The 9,532-nt window shown below is 46.3% G+C and overlaps 1 protein-coding gene across 1 annotated transcript; it reads right to left on the bottom strand.

Moving 5' to 3' along the window:
* Positions 1-4,847: 4,847 nt before the first annotated feature.
* LOC101778441 (photosynthetic NDH subunit of lumenal location 4, chloroplastic) lies at positions 4,848-6,806 on the bottom strand. Its single transcript, XM_004953884.3, has 6 exons — positions 6,324-6,806; positions 5,971-6,063; positions 5,813-5,873; positions 5,650-5,718; positions 5,350-5,468; positions 4,848-5,231 (listed from the first exon to the last, which is right to left on the bottom strand). The coding sequence occupies exons 1-5, from the start codon at positions 6,723-6,725 to the stop codon at positions 5,401-5,403; spliced, it is 693 nt and encodes a 230-aa protein (XP_004953941.1). The 5' UTR covers positions 6,726-6,806; the 3' UTR covers positions 4,848-5,231; positions 5,350-5,400.
* Between the last annotated feature and the right edge of the window lie 2,726 nt (positions 6,807-9,532).

Below are 9,532 nucleotides of genomic sequence, written 5' to 3'. Positions count from 1 at the left end.
CGCGGCCCGGCCGGTTTTATAAAAAAAGGCGGCCGCGGACGCGGGAGCGACCGGAGTTGGTCTGGTCCAGCCAGGGCCCATGGGATGGTTGGTGCCGTGGGAACAACGAGGGTGGCTTGCCGTCGTTTCATGAAACCGGGCTCTGAATTTTTCAGGGAAAATTTACAGGAGAAAGTCAAATTTGTGTAGTGTTTAGCGAGTACAAAAATATGTAGATTGCTGAGAATACGCACTGCTGCACCTGCTTGCAGTTACCCTCTGTTTTTGTTCGAAATACCTCTGTCCTTCCGGGGTCTGGAGAAAGCGTTTCTTAGCTGGATCAAACAGCTCTTGGCGCTTCCAAGAACCACCGCCTCATCCTGACCATAACACACAAGAGGCCAGGTCAAATCACCCTGAACTTTGGTTAACGCAAGCCCCGGCTTTTTCCCCTGAACAGATGTGATGCGATGCGCGCCGTGAGATGTACTGGCTCATGCAGCTCGGTCCTGTTCTACGCTTTCCCTTTTTCGAATTTACGTCTTCGCCTCACAGAGTTCGTCGCCGACGCCAACCACCGTGAAGAATTCCATGCCTGAAGCCTTCGGTGTACACAAACCCTGGCTACTGTTGAGACAATGAGACCTTGACGAAAGAGTGGTCGTTTTAAACTGACAAGATTGCTTCTGGAATTCTGAACCATCTTGTCGCTGGGCACTGGCCATGGAAATGGTGCCAGTGGTTAGCGCTGCCTTGCTTGCTTCACCTACCTCCCCAATTCAGGAAAGGTGAGCACCATCTGAACCAGCCGTGCTCATGCATTGTCATCCCAACTCTGGTTGGGTGGTTCGTTCATAGGATATTCGTTCGATGGCGCATATTCCATCTTCAGATGGATTGACAGTTTCGATGATGATTTGCTACAAACTTGGACGCGTTGCTTCGTGGTTGAGTGTTGAAGAATTTCTAGTCCAGGGTCAAAGCTACTGCACTCTGCGCATGCGGTTGATAGGGGCGCGTGATCCTTGCCTGTTCTAATCGTGAGAAATTTTACCAACCATGACAAATCATACATGTGAGTTTGTGATTTAGGTGGCTTGAGAGCTGAAGGGTTCGCGCAAATTTAGTCGCGTCGACTGGCGCAAAGTTCACAATTGCAATCATGGATTAGAGCTCCAGCAAAGTAACTGTAGCACTTGACTCACTCATACCCTAATCGGAAATCTTGTTTTCTAGCCCAACGATTAGGATAGCTTGGAATTTTCACTTCTTAACTACTCCCTCCATTCCAAAATGTAGGTCGTTTTGAGTTTCTAGATGCACTAAATATAGAATTATGTCTAGATATATAACAAAATCTATGTAAAAAAATAAAACGGTCTATATTTTGAAATGGAGGGAGTATTAGTTATGTGCCCTCAATTGGAGACTATGCATTTAATTCTCACCAGACGCGCTAGGGAAAAATAAATCCTAGGAATTTTCAGAAAACTAAAATATTTGTGCATCAATGTTGTAGAATCTAATAACCATAGCCATTGGTCTATTATATTTTCTAAAAAAATTACACACCACTATCAATTACGAATATATTCTAAAATAAACCCCTAAACTTATATCTAAATTATGCACCTCTGCCATTATATAATATAATCTTAGTAACTCCATAATCTCCATCTAAATTACCTATACATGTCATTATAAAAAGTAACTTAAAAAACCCTTCTAAATTTGTATTTAAATTACCCACGTATATCGTTGTTAAAAATAATTTGAAGTAAACATCTAAATTTTAATTTAATTATCTTATATAGAAACGTCCAAAAATAAACCGATATAATTCTAAATTACCTATTCATATCATTGTTAGTACAACAATATTAAGTTAAGGTATATATGTATGATGGGTGTCACCATGTACATCATTTATACATGTACAGGAGAAATTAATGAAAAATAATGATTTTCATGTTAAACACAGTATATGGAGGTGCAATGCAGTGTGAGAAAGATATGAATGTGGATGAAAAATTTTATAGAGTAATTATTAATTAATAGTCAATCACAACTAAATAAATGTTACATATCTATATATGTGTATTCTGTTAGAATATTAAATAAATGAGAGAGTCACATGTAAACAATTGAGGATCTAATTTTTAAATAATTTTCTAGTGCAATTGCTCTTTCAAGAGCTCATGTTGATGGACTAGCGCTCCACTTTAATGCAATGCCTCCCTCGAAATAAAAACATACAAAATTATAAAGTCCGCTTATATAAAATCAGAGCCCGCAACTTATATAATCTTACGAGCTGTCCTAGACCGGCTTATTATAATTTCACTCCAGCTCTGCTTCGGTAGCTAGAAATAATTTCGCTCCTCCCTTTTGATTCTTGCTCTGTTAGATGAGGGTTGTTGTTTACTGCCAGCTTATATTATATTAATAAACCATACATAAGTTTTATTTTGAAGTCATGGGGAGCGATACGCTAGTTACCGCGCAGGAGCATAAATAGAAATTCGTTTTTTTTCCCTAGTTATAAGGGGTCAGCGCTAATAGATTTTTTCAAAGTTTCCTTAAATTTTAAAGGTTGTTGTGCAAATTCCACTACCGGGCATGGCCCCTTGGCTCTGAATCAAGCTCCTCATCAGCAAAGTGGGTCGATTTTCGATTTACTGTTGGGAGCCTAGATTAGACCTTAGGTTCTTTGATATTATTTTTCCGGATCACCAAGATTGTAGTCCATGTGGCGACTGCATGGCATTACCACGCTATTAAGATCATCCAAAAGTGAAGAAAACTGTTGAGCGGCCACAGTCGTAACAAAGGGATAGGGAGAGGATCGTAAGTCGTAGTAGTAGCAAACAAGCTCATGGCATCGCTAGAGGTGGGGTACATGGAAAAGGCCCTCAAGGCATTTAAAGGGGTGGCCGTCATCGCTGCACACTCGTTGGATGCACTCAAGGGCTAATTACGGAGCTATGAATTGAATTTACTCGGATTTGAATTATTCCGTGGAAATCGAATTTCCTGGTTAGCCCTTGTTTGCCCTACGTCTGGCTACAACGCCTAGTTGTGTGGCTTTGGCCGCAGGCAGCACCTTTGGACATCGTCATCTTGATGATGACCTTAAAAGGGCAATATACTGGCTCCGGTCGCCTCTAGCAACTTGGGGAAGATCATCGCTATCGACGTCAGCATTAACCACTCTAGTGTGATCATTGCCAACACCGTCAATATTGCTACACGCTACTAGGGTGACATTGTCAGCTATAGCATCCCAATTTTTAGCTATATTTTAAACTCACTAAAAAAGCCTTCTAAATACTTTTTTAACCAAACTGGGTTTATTTTCCTTATTTGCTGCTAAAATATTTTTAAATTATTTACTTAAAAAAGGTACCAACGGGGACCACTATTGAGAGCTTGACGAAAGAGTGGTCGTTTTATACTGACTAGTGGCTTTCTGGAATTATGAGCCATCTGGTCGCCAGCCATAGCCATGGAAATGGTGCCAATGGTTAGCTCTGCTTTTCTTACTTCATCTACCTCCACAATTCAGGCAGGTGTGCGCCATCTGAAACAGCCGTGCTCATGCATTGCTGTCCCAACTCTTTACAATGCCTGGTTGTGTAGCTCCTCCAAAGTAACTGTAGCGCTTGACACACACCTTTAGACTCTCGGAGAACTTGGTAGCTTTGGCTGTACAAAACTGCTATAACAACAGTATGATTGTTTGGTCTTTACAAAGCTCCATGATGATATTCTGTTACAAGGCCGGGTTTGTTCTTATTTTAGTCGCTGCAAGTTTTTTTTTTAAATTGCGGACCTGGTAGAGATTGTCGGGCTTGTATTAATTAATAGAGAAGAGAGTTTCAATGGCCTAAGCCAAAAGAAATGAAGAAAAAAATATATACAAAATTTACAAGAGGTGCTCAATCGTCAACTTGGCGGATGGAGCCTAAATGTTTGGCTCCCGCTAGGATTCAACATCGCGCCTCCTCCTTGATTTTGGCAAGCAGCTGATTGATGCTTTTGAATTGGCGTTGGAAAACTCTAGCATTACGTTCCTTCCGGATTTCCCAGGAGGAAGGATTTCCCAGGACACGAGAATGACGATCGATCTGAAACCCTTTAGCGGGGCGCCGCTCATTGAGCCTATCTCTGCCCACCATTGGCTCACAGATGAAAAGTTAGTCCAATCTCCTCTTGGCGGGACATGTGCAGCCATCCACTCGAAGATTCTATCCCAGACTCGTATAGTGTAACGGTATTGTGTTAGCAAGTGCAGAAGTGTTTCGTCGTGCGAGTGGCAAAGCATACATACTTTTTGGTTAGGCCATCCTCTCGTGATTAGGCGGTCCACAGTCCACAGTTTGTTTTGATAGGCAAGCTATGAGAAAAATTTGCACTTGAGGGGTGTCCAAGTCCTCCATGTAAGGTGCTTCATGTCGGAGGATGTTGAAGATTGGAACTGGAGGGTGTTGAAGATTGGAACTATACCAGGTATGCCGAGGCTGTCGTGTACTCGCCATGCCTGGTCAAGTTCTAGGTGATGGAGTCTGGTGTTTCTTGGATTGAGATGTACCAATCTTGTTCTAGCCCAGAGGAGAGTGAACTTTGAGAGATGTGCTGTTGATGATACGAGGGCCACGTTGATGTACGAAATCCACCGTTCGTTTGTTATTGCAGTCGCTGCAAGTTGTCGTGTACCAAGTTGATGCAATCCAGGGGGGATTTTACTTTTTTGGAAATAGGTCAGGAACACTGCCGATCGGCTAGATAGGAGTGTTTTAGTCCATCTGAGTGACATTAAATTTTAGTCCATGGGACTGGATGGTAAGGCCGTATATGACACTCCGATAAATGCCATGTGAAAAGGCCGTATGATTGGTCTTTAAATGCCCTGTGAACCATAGTATGATTGGTCTTTACAAAGTTCTATGATAATATTCTGTTACAACTTACAAGGCTGGGTTTATTCGTATCTCACTCCCTGCAAGTTGCCCCGTATCATTTTGCTGCAATCCAAGGGGCTTATTTTCTTTGAAAATATAGGTCAAGAACACTGCCAAAGTGCCAATAGACTACGAAAAGATAAAGAAATGCTATGCACAAACTTCTGCAAGGGGCTCTGGTGGTGATCCGATGGACTTCTCCCTGAAAGGCTGAAACTCACCCCGTGTTCCATGAAATTGCCAAGGTAGAATTTCCGACAATCCTGGGATTGGAAACGGTCCATTCTTGCTCTGAAAAGAAGAGTGTTAAGTTAGTTTGCCTTCACAGAGAATTCAGGCCAAGTTTTTCTAATAAGGAAATTCAGGCAAGTTGAGGATGCTGCACTCCTATGAAAGATATCGGACGGACCTTTATTTGTAACTCTGTTCTATTTCCCGAATGTTCCTTGTCATCGGATGCTCACTTGTAAATTCCGACGAGGAAAAGGTCATATAGAATTGTGGAGTTTCCAGGAATGTTACAATCTCCTGTTAAAATAAGCAGATGGTCTGAAGTTACATGTGCAATTTGCTGACAATGCTAAAGTTAGAGCAATTAATTCTGAACGTTCTTCAAGGCTCAAAAAAAATTCTGAACGTTCTTGTTTATAGTGCAGTCAAATGCCATTGAACCTTTTGTTTACTTTTCAGGGTAGGATGAGAAATTGACCTGAGAAGCAGCCTGCTGGTTCAGGCCCGTACGCCAGAGTTGCAGGTATCATAAGCTTGCGCTTCCCACCTGAAGCAAGATTGCAGCGCAGTTAGGACTTAGGATACAGGCACAGCATGCCAATGCCTCTAATGTACAACCAATTGCTGAACCTTAACCATACCAACAAGCATGGGCGGCACACCACCACCTCCACTGATTCCCTGCTCAAGCCCACGGAGGATCTGCAGATGGGAAGAGTGAAACAGGGGTGTCATCGCGTGATGGTAAGGAAGGTGCAGGCTGCAATACACATCTTCTGAATGGGCAAATGCTGCACACCTTGCCTGCGCCGATGCGCATTGTCAGTGGCCTGCCGCGCTTGTAGGTGCTGTCGAACACCGTACCATCGGGAAATCTTGCAGTGTAGTGCACCTGACCATCATCAGTAGTAAACAAATTATTACATCTGAATTTGCGATATGTTTTAATATTTAGGTAAAAGTTTGCAGTGTCGCTCAGCAAGATTAAACAGCAACAAAGTGCAGGACGGATAGAAATACGATCCAACTAAGAGGGACAGCAGATAAAACCTCGTATATTCATTCATAGAAGTGAAGTGTTTCTACTACAGAAATGAAGTTTAGTCAAAGGAAGTCGCAGGGCATGCAAGAAACCGGTTTGTGGGCACTGACGTTGATGAGCTCGCCGCGCGGTGGCTGGGCGCCGGTGCCGACCTCGACGTCGCAGTAGGCGAGCCCCGACTTGACGAGGTTGAGGTCGCAGAGCTTGTCCCCGACCGTCGCGTAGTACTCGATGCGCGTGGCCCCGGCGTCCCCGGCGGGGCACAGCAGCGCGGCCGAGGCCAGGAACCCCGCGCCCAGCGCCAGCATCCCCCTCCTTCCCGCCGACGCCACCTGAGGCGCCGCGGCGTGGCACGGGGGAGATGAGGAGGTGGACGGTGAGGAGGAGGAGGCGGCGGAGTTGCAGGGCGCGACGGAGAGCGCCCTGACGGTGCTGGGCTTGGGGAGCTGCGGCGACGGGATTGTGCTGGACGCCATGGGGGACAGGGAGAGGGAGGAGACGGGAGGCGCCATGGCTGCTGCTGCGCGTGCTGGCTGGCTGCTTGGGTTTATCCTCAAACTGTGGCTGCAAGTGCAAGGCGCGCAGGGTGGTCGATCGTTATAAGGCCTTCCACAGCGTGGAAGTGAAGCTTAAAAAATGGCGGACCCCGCTGCGGAAAACAGGCACAACTCTTCATAAGCTGCAACGTTTAGGCGTCATTGTGAAGTTTGGAGGGCCAACGTCTGGATCTCACGCCATCAAATTGGGTGAGCAGTTTGCAAAGCGGAAAGAAATTTTTATTTAGTTGGCACCGGCGCCTGTACATTCATATCTCAAAAATTACCCAGCAGTGACTTCACTAGCTACAGTGTGTGCACCGGTGCTCAAATCTTCGCTTTCCATTCGTGGCGTAATTTTGAGACGACTTCACAGACAACCCGTACAATATGTTATCTTATAAGTTATCTGGTAGAGCTATATAATTTTTTAAATTGTGCATATGAAAAGAAAAATATTATAAGTCGTATGATACTCCTTGCTCTCTCTGCTTCACACCATAAAAACATCTTACGTCACGTTACATAAGACGACATGTAGCAGTACTCGTGCGTTAGGTCACCACTGTGGAAGGTCTAACGACGCCGAATTCGTCGCGCGCGTGGAGGTCTCTGGATGTTTAACCAGGCCGAGGGCCCAGAAAATCTATACGTGGGCCTCGAGTTTCGAGGAAAACAGCATCAGCCAGGCCCATCCGAGCAAGTCGGTGCGCGCGCACCGGCCTTGGGCTTCTTTGCCGTCGCCGGCCGCGGATGTGGTGGATGAGGATGCATCCAAGAGCGGACGTGGCAGCGCGCCAAGTGGGGGACGCCACATGTTTCCGCCCATGCCGCCGCTCGGCGCGGTCTCGCCAACGTGGCGCGCCGGCGTCCGGCGTCTCGGGCCTCTCGGCACGCGTCCAGGCCAGTGAGGCGGCAGGCGCGACGCCTGGCAGGGACGAGGCAAGCAGGAGATAGCTGCGGGACGGCTCGTGCGGCGTAGCAGGTGGTGATCGAAAACGCTCGGGGTTGGCGACTTGGCTTCGCATGCGCATCGAGGCGTCCTGCGACTGGCGCTAGGATTCGGACAACCACACACATGCGCACTAGCGTGACACCTTTGCGTCTACGTGCGTTGCATCTGGGGTAGATCGTCTTGTCTGAGGCCAAGGCTGAAAACGCCTTAGCAACGGTACTTAAAAATTCAATACTAGTGACTTTTTAATATCAGTCGAGATAACTGATACTAAAAGATATTAAAAAACTAAAAAAGAAAAATCGCATCCCGTCCCACCCTGCTCTGCCGCCGCCCTTTCCGCTGCTCCTCCACCGCCTGTCGCCCCTCCGCCTCCGCCGCCACCTCCGCCTCCATCTGGCCCCACCGCCCCCTCCGCTGACTCCCGCTCGCCCACCTGCCGCCCCCGCTGCCCGCCATCGCTGTCGCCACTGTGTGAGAGGAGGAATCTGTGAGAGAAAGAGATGAGAAAGAGATAGAGGAGGAGAGGAAGCGCTATGTGAGAGAGAGGGGATAAAGAGATAGAGTACGGGATGATAAGAAACAGAGGAGGGAGCGGCCGGTGCGGGATAAGGTGCGGACGGAGGCTTTAGTACCAGGTGAAGCTCCCACTCCGTGCTAAAAAGTCTCCAGAGGATCTTAAATTTAGGTCCGGTACTAATGCTAACATTAGTACTGGGGGTCAAAATTTGACCGGGACTGAACGAAAGGTCACAGTACTTTATCCTGCTTCCCCTCGCGGACAAAAAGCAAAGACTTGTAGGTCGCAAGGTAGCTTTTTTCACCGGACTGAAATGCTTACAGAAGTAGGCGTGTCATTCTTGTGCTTTATTTGGTTCTAAAGGAAGGGCACACAGTCCAAATAATGCAGACCCAAGCTGCATTTGGCTAGTATAACATCGCGTGTGTTGTCGATCAGTCATCAAATGAACCAAGCGAGCACAGATGCTACCGCGTCACCGACCGATGCGCGCCAGAGGGGGGGACGATTTGCGGTTACTCAAAGCTTTCGTGTCCTGGCCGGCGCTCGTCTTCCTCTTCCCCGGCGAGGGGGCGGCCGGCGAGCGGACTAGGAGCGATGCCGCTGGCCCGAAGGAGCATGTAAGTGATTTCTTTGTTTCTTAAGGTCTTATTTGCAAAGTTCACAACTAGAAAAGGTAGGTCTTGACCTTGTTGTAATTTTATCTTTTCTCCAGGGTGTGTTCTGTAAAATTGGGGGCCTGTACTGTGCTTCATCTTAATCCATTGGGCTTCTTGCTCCTTTCGGAAAAAAATTTGCTACCGCGTGATTTTCATGTAAGGTACCCTCCTCGCCCTAAATTATAGGTCGTTTTAGATTTTTATATAGGTCGTTTTAGATTTTTAGGTACATAGATATTATTATACAGTTAGACATAGTGTATATCTAAGTGCATAATAAAGTTTATAAATCTGAAAAAACTAAAACGACATATAATTTGGAATGGAGCTCTGGCTATGTGTGCGCATTGAGACCGACTTCAGCTTCAAGGGCGGCAGAGAGTAGCAAATGACAAGGCCTGATGATGCCTCCTGAGCTAGAAGAAAGGGCAACAGAGCAGATACGGATTTAGATGGCCGTCCAAAACACGGCAGGCGCCAGGCGCCACTTTGGGAATCTGCTGTTGTTGCTCAGCGAAACTAACCGAGCTGCGTGAAAAATAGTCGTCAATGGTGTCCTCTCGGAGAATTAAAAAAAAAAATCCACAAGACCACAAGAATGGACGCTCGTCCCAACCCCTGAAGTGGCTCCCATAATTTGTGTGTCGTC

The sequence above is a fragment of the Setaria italica genome, chromosome I (assembly GCF_000263155.2).
Source record: "Setaria italica strain Yugu1 chromosome I, Setaria_italica_v2.0, whole genome shotgun sequence".
Taxonomy (NCBI): Eukaryota; Viridiplantae; Streptophyta; class Magnoliopsida; order Poales; family Poaceae; genus Setaria; species Setaria italica.
This window is presented reverse-complemented; position numbering and strand designations above follow the sequence as displayed.